The sequence below is a fragment of the Elephantulus edwardii genome, unplaced genomic scaffold, assembly GCF_000299155.1.
Source record: "Elephantulus edwardii isolate Elephantulus edwardi_28Jun2011 unplaced genomic scaffold, EleEdw1.0 scaffold00074, whole genome shotgun sequence".
In the NCBI taxonomy this organism is placed as follows: domain Eukaryota; kingdom Metazoa; phylum Chordata; class Mammalia; order Macroscelidea; family Macroscelididae; genus Elephantulus; species Elephantulus edwardii.
In genome coordinates this window covers 12,433,200-12,447,543 of record NW_006399824.1, presented here as the reverse complement: position 1 = coordinate 12,447,543, position 14,344 = coordinate 12,433,200, and the positions used below count along the sequence as shown (strand labels likewise).

Genomic DNA, 14,344 nt, shown 5'->3' with positions numbered 1-14,344 from the left:
CAGACTTGGCAGACACTAAACTCTTGGAGGTTCACTTTCTCCTGATAAAAACCAAATGGCTACCTGGAATTAATTTTTTTCAAGCAACACTTATCTTCAGGGTTAAAATGTACAGAAGTATGTTATGTGTAATTACTTTATAATGCCATAAAGGATAATGCAAATCTAAATAATGGGATGGCCCAGGGGCTGTCTTGTTTTTGAAATACGCTTTCTATCATGCATTGACTGTATGCATTTTGTTATGCACATTCTGTTTGTTGAAAGGAGGTATGTAAGAAACAGACCTTTCTAGATGAAACTATGTGCCACACTTTGCACTACTCACAACATAATGATAACCTCAAGACTATCAGGAGAAATAGGTAAATTTCCATTTTATGAAGAAAGGAACCAAATTACTAGTTAATGCTTTTTTTTTTTTTTGATTACCAGTTTACATAATTAATCAGGGTGCATTTTAAGTTCTAACTTTTTTTGTTTATTGTATAATGCATCATTTGAAAATAACCAAGGAAATAGCCTTCTGTTTTTAATGATGCATGAGTGGAAGTAATGCTAGTTGGCAGTACATGGTTGTAAGAAATCAATAAAGTAATTGTATTTTATATCTTTGTTGAATGTGGTTGGTAGTTACAAGTTTTGTATGGCTTCTGCCTGTCTTGTAAACTTGAACTATGAATTTGATCCGATGCTGTCCAATGATTAATTTCGTGCATTAACTGTTTTCTTCAGTGTACTGTTGGCAGCTTTCCTCTACAACTAGGGAGAGAACACTGAAGTTCCTGAGGTTTAAATGTGTTGCTTTTTCCTGACTCAGCATATCCAGAAAATGCTCAGGGCCACTCTGGGTTAGAGGATGCTGGTTCTTGGAGCCCCAGCCTTCCCACATAACAGTGGTTGGGGCCACCCTGCCTTGACATTCTTTCTGCAGAATCAGAATGTTCTGGGAGTAGGAAGGAAAAGTGGAGTGTGTAAGTCAAACAGTCTGAGCACAAAGCCACTGGGCATGTTTAAAGCATGAACTTTATTAATTGTGTGAAATTATTGAAGTGACAGAAACCCAGATGGACACCCGACTGCCTCAGAGGCAGTCAAGGATAATTGGTGGGTTGAGGGCATAGGTTTAAATGTACGTGTTTAGTGACGAAACGAAGATTAGATGAAGTGTACCATTCTGAGGTGATTATTTTCCAACTACCTTGCTGCAGATGAAGCAAAAAAATGCTCAAAATAATTCATTTAAAAGTCAAAAGTTACTTAACTTGCCCATCAGTATTATACCAGATTATAAGGACATTTTGCTTGCTTCTTAAAAAGGTTGAGATTTAAGTTTGTGCCAAAAATAAACTATTTTATTAGCCTCTGCCATTTTTAATGGATTAGATCTGTTGTGTTAGAAGCGAACATGTTCTGATCTTGCCTACCACTTCTGCCTGCCCCTCCTGCCTTGACTTCCCCCCCATTGTGTTTGGCATATTGATGTGTATTTTAAAGAACTTTTTCTATGCTTTTCTACTAACATACCCAAGTTAAATAGACTAATCTTTTTCCATGGTTTCTGGCACTCCCCCCCACTTTTTAAACTCTTGTTTAAGCTGTTTGCATTTCCTGTTATTAGAATGCATATCCTGTTTGATCAGGAAAACCTTTGCAGTATCCTGGCATGAGATATTTCAGAGTAACTGGAAAAACAGTAACCCACTTGTATTCACTTGTGGGACAGCATCTCAGCCCATAACCCATCTCCTGCCTGGAATTTCTGGATGTTTGTGTCTGTCTAGCATGGGATATCAGGAGGCATTTACGAATGAGCTTCCTTCTCCCAGAGAACTATGCATATGCTTGAAGTAGAACAGGCTCTTGTCTTCCTGATTTAATGGTAGCTTCTTGCTGCTGAATCCAAGTAACTTGTTCAGTACCACTGAGTCAGAATGAACCTGTAGGATGGGAAGGTAGTCTCTATAGAAACAGGTCCCCAGACTTCCCCCCTCCCCCCCACCCCCGAAGTTGCTAAGTGAGTTAAAACCTTTCAGACACTTGTTGGGCTACCAAAGTGCTTCCCAGGTAGTATGCTGAATGTTAAACCCAGAAAGTACAGATCCGAGTCCTTGTTTTCTTTTTGGAGGTAACAAAATATTGTTGTAAGGTGCCATTGAGTCAAGCATTACTCAAAGTGACCCTAAGAAAATATTTAAGAACAATCTTAGCTCTTCATTTTATGGTAACCGTTAATACATGGAAACCATACATAGAAGAGGATGAGAAGAGGTTTTCAAAACAGTTCCAGTATTCAGGTTATTAAAATGAGCAGTTCCCCCCCCTCCAGTTATGTCACTAAAATTTTACCATTTGAAGGTTTTCGGATTTATTTATATACTTGGATAAAATAACAGGTAAATGTTATAAAGTGAAGTCCAGAAAATTATGACTTCTGTGAAGTCAGATTGGGAACAGAGCCAAATGCAGAGAAACTGGGTCCAAGGAGCAGTGGTTTGGCGGCCACTCAGTCTTTATATCAAGGTGGTGGTAGTTATGTGCCGTCGAGTCACTTGTGACTCAGCGACCCTATGTACAGCAGCCCTAAACTCTGCTCTGTCCTGTGCCAATATTACTGTCTCCGACACACCCATCCCAATTTCCCGTTACTGGATCATTCTACCTCCTAGAGGGCCTACCCCTCCTGCGTTGTCTCTCCACCCTCCCAAGCATGATGTCCTCCGAGGACCGGTTTCTCCTTACAACATGTCCAAAGTATGTCAGATGAAGCCTCAGAATCCTTGCATCCAAGGAGCAGGCCGCTTTAACCCTCTCCAGGGTGAATGTTTGTTTTCTTAGCAGTCCATGGTACCCTCAATACTCTTCTCCAACACCAAAGCTCAAAGGCATCAATTCTCCTATCCTTCCTAGTCATTGTCCAACTCTCTGATGCTTAAGTGATTGCGAATACCATGGTCTGTATCAGACGGCCCTTTGTCTCCAGAGAGACACCATTGCTCTTTAGTACTTTAGAGAGGTCCCTAACAGACTTCCCCATTGCAATACGTCTTTTAATTTCCTGGCTGCTGGTGATAGTGTTGACTGAAACTTTCTCTGCAGTTGAGTCTGAAGCAGCTCGTAACTGATCCTCTAGTGGGCTTTCTTGGCTGTAAATCACAAGGGAGATGTCTCTCAAGAATCCACTGCTGAATTTGAACCATTAGAGGGTTTCTGGGGTGGGGCAACTCCCTGCAAATTCCCTCCCCCATTGAGGTCTATTACATCATTGTATTAGATCACTAGGTTAGGATCTGGGTACATGTGCTTAGTGGGGCTGTCGACCAAGAAATCGGCTGTTCAACTCCACCACTGGCTCCAGGGGAGGACAACCAATCTCCTCCCATAAATATTGATAGCTTCAGGAACCCTATGGAAAGTAGTGATGAGTTGCAAATGTTTGACTTGGGCTAATCAACAATGCCATCTAGTGGACAAGGGAAAAAACCTCTCTGGCTCCTGTCATTAGCCTGGAAGAGCACTTGATGGGCTTAATACTAACAGCGGGCTTGGAACAATGAGGGTGGGATCAGGTGCATATGGTTGAGGTATTGATGTTCCCTGTCTAAAACCATGGAAACCAAATTCTAGTCAGGTTAATGAAGGGCAGGGACTGAGCTGTGTGTACTTGTTTCCTAACTTAACCTGGCCATGCCACCTGGGCTGGATCTCAGAAAACCCAGTGGACTAACCTTACCTACCAGGTTAGGTTGCAAACAATCATTAGCAAGAACTGGTTTAACTTGAGTGAAGGGTTTATAGATCTGGAGAATTGGATTGCTTCTTGGAACAAGATTTAGAAAACTAGTTTTCAAACCTTAGCTGTTAGAAAACACTTCCAGGTAGAGGATGGTTCATAAGTGTTATGTGACACTACAACTCATATTGAAACCTTACACCGTCCTCATCACTAGACTGTTCTAGACATTTATTAGACTGACATGTCAGTACATCTTACTGAGGGTCTTCCCTGGCCCTCCACCTTTCCCAGCATCTTTCTCCAAAGACTAGTATCCTCCTGATAATATGCCCAAAGTATGTGAGGCTGTTTCAGTCCTACATGCCCCTAAGGGTGCCTTTCTTCCAGGTCAGATTGGTTTTTTGCAGTCCATGGGATACTCTTCTAAAAACCAAAATTCAAAGACAACTCTTATGTTACAGATACTGTCAAACTTTTATAAGCATAGGAAGCGATTCCTATCCATAATGTTAGATAGGATATTCCTATCCTAAAATGCCATGGCTTGGAGAGGCTCATCATAACTCTTTAGCACTTTGGAGAGGTACTTGAGGGATTTCCCCAATGCAGCATCTCTTTTGGTTTCTTGACTCCTACTACCACAGGGAGTCTGGTGGTCTACTAAGAAGCTACTCAACAACCCCGAAAACCTTAAGCTCAAGTCCAGCAGGAGCTGCTCTGTGGTAGAAGGATGGGCAATCTCCTCCCATGTGATTTTACTGCTTTTAAAAAACTGGCTGGAAGTTCAGCAATGACAACACTACTATCATGGGCATCGGCTGGATTTAAGTTAGATCAAAGAGTGACAACCAAATTTTTTCGCTCTCACAATTACCAGGATATTTTGTTTTCTTGAGGCTGGAATGTGAAGTTCTGGTGGCAAAGTCAGTAGGGGATTGCTTGCTAACCCAAAGGAAGTGCCTCTGGCAGTTTGAATTTACAGTCCATTACAAGGGAGAATGATGGGAAATGTCCACTATGGAATTAACAGCCTCTGAAAACCAGAGGTTGAGCTATGAGTGAGTGACAAGTCTGACAAGTCTACAGCAATGTTTGGGTTTGAGTCGACATTGAGATGCAATCCATATTGGAGGTTGTAGTTTTTTCTTCATACTAAAAAACTTTATGAAAATGCAAGCACAAAATACAGGCTGTAGGGACAAAGACTGTAGTCTTGGATCATATTCAGCACTTTTTGCAAGGAAAGTTGTTATCATCTGAGTAATGCAGGTTCTTGGTGGAATGACAGAATTATGTACAAGGAATGATTCACTGCAAATACTTTAAAAAAAAAAAGTAAATGTGACTATATCAACAGAACTGCCAGACGTGCAGGCTGGGTATAGAAGAGTCTCTGATACTAAGGGTATTGTAGCTAATGTTAGAAGGATCTTGGCTGAAGGCAGGGAGTACCAGAGGAATGCCTATCTTTGTTTCATTAACTATGCAAAGACATCTGACTGTGTGGACCACAACTTTGAGAATGGGAATCCCAGAATATTTAATTGTGCTCATGTGAACCCTACACTTGGACCAGGAGGCAGAACAAAGAAAACACTGCATGGGTCAAAATTGGAAAGGGTGTACACCAGGGATGTGTACTTTCTCCATACCCTTTCAATCTGTATGCAGAATGATCTGGGAAGCTGGGCTGTATAAGGAATGTGGCATGAGGACTGGAGGAAGACTCATCAACCTGTGTTACGCAGATGACATAACCCTACTTTGCTGAATGAAACTGAAGAGGACCTGAAGTGCTTGCTGTCGAAGGTCACGGAATACAGCCTTCAATATGGACTGAAGCTCAACATCAAAAAAGCAAAGATTCTCACCAGTGGGCTGATTGGCAGCACTATGATAGATGAAGAGGCTGAGATAGTTAACAGCTTTAGTTTACTTGGCTCCACAATCAACTCTCTAGCTATCAGCAGCCAGGAATCAAAAGATGAATTGGGAGTCTGCTGTCAGGAACCTCTCCAGAGTACTGGAGAGCAACAACAGTCTGGAGACAAATGTGCCCTCGATCCAGGATTTGCAATTGTGTGCTATGCATCGAAGAGCTGGACAATGACTAGGGATAAAAGAAAATGGAGTTGATGCCTTTGAGCTGTGGTGCTGGAAAAGTGTTGAATATACCATGAACTGCCAGGAAAACATGTTAATCCTGGAGATGGTGAAACCAGGTTGCTCCTTCGAGGCAGATTCTGAGGCTTTGTCTGACATACTCTCAGCATGCTGCAAGGAGGGACCAGTGGTTGGAGAGGAACATTATGCTTGGAAGGGTGGAGAGACAATGCAAGAGAGGAAGATTCTCAATGAGATGGATTGATTCAGTGACTGGGGTAATGAGTATGGGTGTGTCAGGTTTCAGGGCTATTGTACATGGGGTCATATGAGTCACAAGTGGCAGATCAAAATTCGGACTTCAAATATTTGAGGAACACTATTTTGTTTATATCAAACATAGTTAACTTTCATGGAAGCAGTAGCAAGAATCATGATGTGGCAGTAACTAGAAAGGTGCCGTTAATGTGCCATCCAGGTTGACTATGACTCCAGGAATGACAAATCGGAACCCTGTCTTATCCTGTGCCATCCTCTGCTTCTCTGGTATACCTGAGCCCATTGTTAAGCAACTCTGTCAGTACATCATATCGGAAACCTTCTAGGTAGAAACCAGCATAAACGGAATTAAGAAATGGGGAGGCATAAACTTAGGCAGGATCAGATTGAGTTCAAATGGGTTAGAGTTTAATTAAGAGGAACAAAGAGAATGCTTGAGCATATATTGTTCTTTTATGGACTAAAAACGACGGGACCAACATCCTTGCAGAAAACCACTCACTGAACCAAGTCACAGAGGACTACACAAAATAAACTCCAACACTTAGCTACCTTTTGTGGTTTGTGTCACTCTTGAAGACACTTGAGACCTAAGAGTTCTTGCTTAGGCTAATCAAGAATGAGGCCCTGTCCTTTGAATGGAGTTTATTAGAAAGAAAAGGATCCAGAGGGAAACTGGGCTACAGCAAGGTGCTCCTGCAACACAAATCTCCATTCTTCCCGAGGAGAACAGACACATAAAAATGGAAATCTATGCAACTGGAAGGATAGCTGATTTGATTCTGACTCAAAGACACTTAACGGCAACAAATAAGGCTTTGAATATGTATGAAAACCATTATTATTTTTTTTTTTAAAGTGTGTATTTCTTACTTTCTGGAACTCATATGTCTAGACAGGGTTAGGGAAATCAGGTGTGTGCACACTGAATCTTTCCAAATGTATTCTATCTTAAAGGTTTCTATGAGCATCATCACTTATTTTGGGATGGTGTGCATGTATATATTCTCTGTGGTTTGAGTACTGTCCCAGCAGAAGACACTCTGCTGCCTCTATAGCAAGGTTGTGGAGTGGTCAGAGGATAGTGAACACTGCATGCTTAAGGAAAATCAGTTTAAGCTGGTTCTGTCTGGAAAGCAATTTAAGAGAAACTGACTTTTTTTGCAGAAGTATTAATTTCAACAGGGTGCCAGCATGCTTTGTTGGAAGAAGATATGTGCTTATGAACTGGCCCTCCCTAAGATCTGGCTTCAGCTGTCTTATTAATAGTCAAGTTCATTCAAATCTGGTGCATTTGTTCAGATAAACTTCTGTTTACCACACATCAAATAACCCAAGGATCTGCTGCAATACTTGATACTCACTTTCACAAGCAAACTTTTGGAGACTTTCTTCAAGGTAACGTGCACTGCTACTGGCATATTTCGTAACCTCTTACCCAGACTATCATGTTGTATCTTTTCAGTGTGTCAGAAATAAAAATTTTTCTATCTGGAATAAACTTGCCAAAACACTTAAAACCTTTCTGAAATGACTTTGTAAATGATTTTATATTAGGCTAGATTCCACACAGGAACAAAACTAGTGAAATGCTTTGACTCTTTTAAAGATCTGAAAAGATTTCAAGCAAACTGCTTACGAAGTTGTAGAGCATAGGAATTCCAAAATCTATGGATTTCGAATCAGGCTGGAATCTTCTGAGTCACGTAGTTTCACAGACCAAAGAACACAAAATCAGGTCAGACAGCAGGCTGCTGGCTCACATCCCCAAAACTGGAAGGCTGTGTCAGATGCAGGACTGACGGAAGGCTTTACTAGAACATCCATCTATAATTGATGTAGCCACAATCCCAAGGAAAAATCTTTTCAACTGATAAATCGAGGCTGCCATTACATAAATATTTGACAAGCCAATGAGGACTTGCTAAGTTGACACATTAACCTTTTAATGGAAAAGGGTGGAAGAGCAACTAAAAACCAAAGTTGATATATTTTGTTTTCCTGTACCTTGAAGCTGTATATATTTCCTTCCTCGCTAAAGCCTTCCTTAACTCAAAGCTAAATTTACTGTACCTGTTTTACATTTGTTAAATGGTAAGTGCAATCATTTAGCAGATGGCATCATTGTGATTTTGTGCCATCCTGAATCAAAATTGTAACTCAAGGATTTTCTTGTTTCTTAATTTTATTCCTATTAGCAATGGTAAACAAAGGATTAACAAATTTCAAGTATGCTGTAAAAAGACTTCTATCTTTCAATGATACCTTCATATTGCAGCTCTCATTTTTTACACAGTCCATCCAAGTGTGGTGGCCAGTGGATTTCCTAGCCATCAACTTTGACTTTCACCATAAGTGAGAGGAAACTTAAAAAAAAAAAAAAAGATATATGTAAATGGTCAGTGTTTCCCATCCCACCTTATATTGAACAGATTTAGCAGTGAGAGTGGGAACTAACAAGGAAGACTGGGAATCTTTCAGGGAGAGATATTCCTGCAGCAGTCAGACCAGTGGCGCAAAGAAATAGAAAGAAACACAAGAATAGCACCAGCCTCAGCTGAAAACCAGAGACTGCTGGCAACCTGAATTAACTTCCCTACCTGCTAACTTCCCTAATAAGCCCTGTAACCATGATTATGGTTCTGTGGGATTTATGTGGTTATTGCAACAGAATATAGATCTACAAGAGCAGAAAAGACTGGTGTTGGAATTAGTACAAGGAAGTGCAGAAATGTAGACCATGTCTGACTTTCTAGGAATTGGTTTTGTACTTTGGGTATTGTTGATGGGGATAGTTTCCCTTTAAAGAGTTCGTAGAGACCAGATAAGGTCATCCCCATGCTGTCTACCCTCATTTTATACAATGTGTGGGTAGGAAAAATTATCCCCACATTAATTCCTTCCACTTCCTAACCTGTATGCCCTCTGTTGAGTCTTGTGTTCTGTATTCTGCAATACTGATTGGAACTGTGATTTAGTAAACACTTTCATTGAAACAAAAACCATATATTGACTGTCACTGGGAATTGAAGATTTTCCACCCTGCCTTCATTTCTTTTTCTTTTTTTATTGACATCTTTCTCTAAATCTTTCAACATCTGATAACTCTCAAGTCTAAGTTGGGGGTTGTTGTTGTTATGTGCCATTTTCATAGCGACGCTATGTACAACAGCCCTAAACCCTGCTCTATCCTGTGCCAATCGCACTGCCTGACAGACCCATCCCGATTACCCCAGTCACTGAATCAATCCACCTCATAGAAGGCCTTCCCCTCCTACACCGTCCCTCCACCTTCCCAAGCATAATGTCCCTCTCCAAGGATCTGTCCCTCCTTACATGTCCAAAGTATGTTAGACGAAGCCCCAGAATCCTTGCCTCCAAGTAACAGCCTGGTTTAATCCTCTCAGGATGAAATCTGTTTGTTCTCTTGGCAGTCCATGGTATATTCAATACTCTTCTCCAGCACCATAGCTCAAAGGCATCAATTCTCCTTCTATCCTTCCTAGTCACTGTCCAACTCTCCGATGCATAACAAGTGATTGCAAAGACCATCGCCTCTATCAGACGCACCTTAGTCTCCAGAGTGACACCATTGTTCTTCAGTACCCTGGAGAGGTCCCTAACAGCAGACTTTCCCATCGCAATATGTTTTTTTCATTTTCTGGCTGCTGGTGCCAAGAGTGTTGATTGTGGAGCCAAGCAGACTAAAGTTGTTAACAATCTCAATCTCTTCGCCATCCCTCCTGATGCTACCAATTTGTGTAGTGGTGAGAATCTTTGTCTTCTTGACATTGAGCCTCAGTCCATACTGAAGGCTGCAGTCCTTGACCCTCTGCAGCAAGTGCATGAGGTCCTCCTCAGTTTTGGCAAGCAGGGTTGTGTCATCTGCATAATGCAGATTGTTAATAGATCTTCCACCAATCCTGACGCCCCACTTCTCCTCATAGAGTTCAGCCTCTCGGATAATCTGTTCTGCATACAGGTTGAAAAGGTATGGAGATAGGACACATCCCTGGCATACACCTTTCCCAATTTTGAACCATGCAGTGTTTCCCTGCTCTGTTCTGACGACTGCCTCTTGGTCCAAGTTGGGGGTAGAAGGGTGTAATACTGGGCATGTCTTTAGAACATACCACCCCTCCAAGTGGAGGCCAATTATAACCACTACATTCAACACATGGCCTGGAGTATTCCTCCACTTGTCAGATAAGCCACTGAAAACAACAATTCTCCAGCTTTAGCTACAGCTGTTTGGCACATGTACAGAGAGCCAACTCAGCAGCTTAAGTCAGCTGTGAAAACCTTTCCAGCTATGAAATGAAGCTTGCTTTGTATGCAGTCAGTAACCGAGGGCTTGCCAACGTTTTAATTTTTGTTTCAAAGTCAGCTTAGGTTTCTAAAAGAGCCAGACGGATGGCTGTAAGAACCAAAATACTTTGCATAGGACTCACTTGCTGTATGGTTTCAAGGAGGAACTACTTTGGTTAATCTAACTAGTGTGAAACCAAAGGTTACTAGTTAGGAAAGCTCCGAGCCTGCATCTTAATGACAGGCCTGATTAAATGTTGGCCAACTTGCCACATCCCGACTCAGTATACTGACCAGCTAGAAACTGTCCTCTTCCATGGCAGACAATCTGTTCTTGATAGGCACACATTAGAACTAATCTTACCTAACTCATACCCATTCTACCAAAGGGAAGTACAGGTAAACAAACAATACTTTCTATGGGTGCTAAAAACAAAAAGTCACTGCCAGTGAGACAATTTCAACTTCACACCCAAAAATACTTGGTGCTGGCAATGTTTATAAACACATCTAATTCATTAATCAGGAAAACGAACTGGTAGTCAAAAACAAGGTACTAATACCATACAAAAGGAAATGGGTGGAAACCACCTAATTTCTCTAAAAAATCGTGATTTAGAATATTTTCAAATAAACTATACATTTAATATTCACCATATTTTCTAGTGATTGTTTATGTTGTGTGCCATCGAGTCAGAAATGACTCACCTGGCCCATAGCTAACATGCCAATGAGTTTATAGAGGCAGTAAACCACATGGAATAAGACTGCCTATCCTCCTTTCGTGGAGTAGCTGGTAGACTTGAACCATGTGTCTTTGGGATTTCAGTAGAGTTTCTTACCACTAGTGCTCCTTACTATTACCTGGAACAAGTATCTATTCAGCTGTTCTCATATAAGCGGAGCATAAAAGCCAGCCAAAGGATGGAGGAAACTTAAGTAAACGGTCAGAGGAATCACTCCAAATCAAAGCCATCGGCCCATATCAATATATTAACTCATAATCAAACTGTCTGCTGACTTTTTCCTGATAACAGCTCTCCTTTACTCCTCATCCACTCCTACTATGCTGTAATAGCAGCTATATTTACTATGTAAAAAACAAACTGACTTAAAACTGTTTAGTAAACTAGTAACAATTTTTTGGTTTACAGTGCAATTTCCTATGGACTAGGACACTAGAGTTACCTTATGATGATTTTTTTTAAAAATTAAGGTCAGAATAAAAACGAAATTTATTAGGAAAGATGTATCTCAAAGTACAAGTTGGGTTCTTAACAAGCAGAGGTGGAAGAGGTCAAATTCTGGCAATATCTTTACTTCTATGCCTCAGAGATATTGTGGGTTCAGTTCTAGACCACAATAAAGCCAACAGTGCAAATTCTTTGGTATCCATTTTACTTACACAATAGACTATCATTTCTTAAATGAACATACTATCATTTGTTAAATGTACAAGAGCATTATGAAAAAGTTAAGAATACTTTGAGAATTGTTAAAACATGACAGAGACAAAGTAGATATACACTGCTGGGAAAATGGTGCCGACAGACTTGATATAGGGCTGTCAAAATCCATCAATTAAAAAGAAAAATGTGCACAGTAAAATGAGGTATGCCTGTATTACAATTCATCATCAAGAAAACAAAAATCTTCATAACTGGGCTGCTAAGAGGCAACATCAGGATAAATGGAAAAAAGACCGAAGTCAAGGATTTAATTTTACTTGGATCCACGATCAGCACCCATATGAGAAGCAGTCAAGCAATCATAAGCTGTGCTACACTGGGCAAATGTACTATCAAGAAATTTCTCAAAGTGTTAAAGAGCAAATCTATCAGTTAAAAGACTAGGTGTGCCTTACCCAAACCACTGTATTCTCATTTGCTTCCTATGCTTATGAACGTTGGACAATGAATAAGAAAGACCAAAGAATTATACATGCCTTCAAACTGTGGTATTGGCATTAAGTACTAACATATTATAGATGGTCAAAAGAACAAATAAATCTTGGAAGAACTTAGCTATAACACTCACCAGAAGTAAAAATTGTGAAACTTGTCTCATATAATTTCTACAGTCGGGGTGTGTGTGTGTGTGTGTGAGAGAGGGGGGGGGGGGGGGGGGGGGCGCGCGCGCACGCGCGGCCCAACAAAAGTAGAGGGTTGGCAAAGAAGAGTAAGACCCTTAATGAGATGTTGTACAGTGAGTCACTATATGATTCAAAATCAACTTGATGCCACCCAACAACTATGTTAGTATTCCTTTCTTTAGGACAAGTAAGTTAGTGCATTTACTTGTGAGTGCTCATAAAGCCTAAAGAGACAAAAGAAGGCCTACAAGAAAGAAAGATAGGCGAGAATATTTTTGTCAAAAGAAAATGAGGGTAATTGTAATGCACTGAAAAACCTCAATGATAGTGTATCAAAAGAGGGAGAACTCTAGAACAAACCAACATTTCATAAAGTCTTTTTAATGGAAAATGTAAAACCCCTTTCAACTTTAATGTACAAAGCCATATGTAACACTTGCACTTTAACAAATAAAAGCAAGCCAATGCTTTAAAAAAATACATCATTAAATGTATATATGTATATATTTACATAGCATATTAAGTTTCATATTTAGCTTTAAAAGTTCACATAAATTTACCAAAAATGAGACAATTTTAAATAAATTACACCTTTTGAAAATGTTTAATTGTACAGTGAATAGCTTCAACAAAATATTGAAGTGTCTGCATTTAGTATCTACTTTATATACTTTGTATTTTACAAATTTTACAAGTATTTGGCAGTAATTTCTGATTATGACATGACTGCTGTGCGATTCAGCAATTTCCCCAACGCAGGCAACAGCTGGTGTTTGTGTCCTATTCTCACAGTAACTGTCTCAATGTAGTGAAAAATATCACGTTATTTTAGCAAACTGTACAAGGTCACATTTACACTTGATCAACAATATAGCATAGAATTTTGTCTTTTTCCAAAAATAAATACATCATTTTAAATCTGGCATTTTCACAAACTTCATATACAGTATAATACAAAAACAGCTGTGATGTGCTGCTTTTTAAATTCAGCTTTTTTTTTTTAATAATAACTAACATTAAGTCACGGGAGCTGTGACATATGCTATACTGTTGTGGAGTCAGTAACAAGTAATTACTACAAAGAGAATTTCTTGGCACTGATGGTTTCATGAAACTTAAGTCAGTGTGCATATATATCAAGGATAAGAAAATCCCAGGTCAACGGGCTCAAACCACCTAAAGGGATCATACTTAGTTTTCTTCCATATCTTCTACTTCACCTTCATGTATCTTCAAAACTTTCACCATTTCCTTGACTGCATGATACAAAATATTTTTCACCTGAAAGAGACATTGATATTTCTAGTCACTTTAGTTGGAGACAAATGAAGATTAAATGAAAAAGACTTTTTTTTTAAAAAAAGAAAAAAAAATAGAATTTATGAAGGGCCATGGAATAACAAATTTAAAGGGAAAACATTTTTAATCCAATCATTAAAAGGTCACTGAAAGTCATACCAATACATTCTGGGTGTTATGCTAGCACCATTCCCCTAAGCGGTTAGCGAAATTCTATTTCTGAGGCCTGTAAAACAAGATCAAGTTAAAAAACCCCAATAAACCCTCATTTCCTACCTGTAATTTATCATCATAATTAATTTCTTCCTTCAAAAGTCTCAGTTCCTGTGTTAAATGAAATGACTGCACAAGATGCTCTGGAGACACAAAGTCTTCAGTTACCTGAATACAACTGTGAAAATTCTGTACCTATTATCAAAAGAAAAACAATCAATGGTATATAAATTTTAGGGGATTAAAAAGGCACTCTGATGGCTTAGTGATAAAAGAGCTGCCTGGACAATTCAAAAGCACAGTCTGAACCCATA

At 39.7% G+C, this 14,344-nt stretch overlaps 1 protein-coding gene across 1 annotated transcript in view; it reads right to left on the bottom strand.

The window, feature by feature from the left end:
* Positions 1-13,709: 13,709 nt before the first annotated feature.
* The window catches only part of JMJD1C (jumonji domain containing 1C), a 317,954-nt gene continuing 317,319 nt past the window's right edge, over positions 13,710-14,344 (bottom strand). The window contains exons 25-26 of the mRNA XM_006889056.1: positions 14,094-14,225; positions 13,710-13,799 (exon numbers count right to left, since the gene is read on the bottom strand). Coding sequence (XP_006889118.1) covers positions 13,710-13,799; positions 14,094-14,225 — 222 coding nt within the window. The remainder of the gene's footprint in view (positions 13,800-14,093; positions 14,226-14,344) is intronic.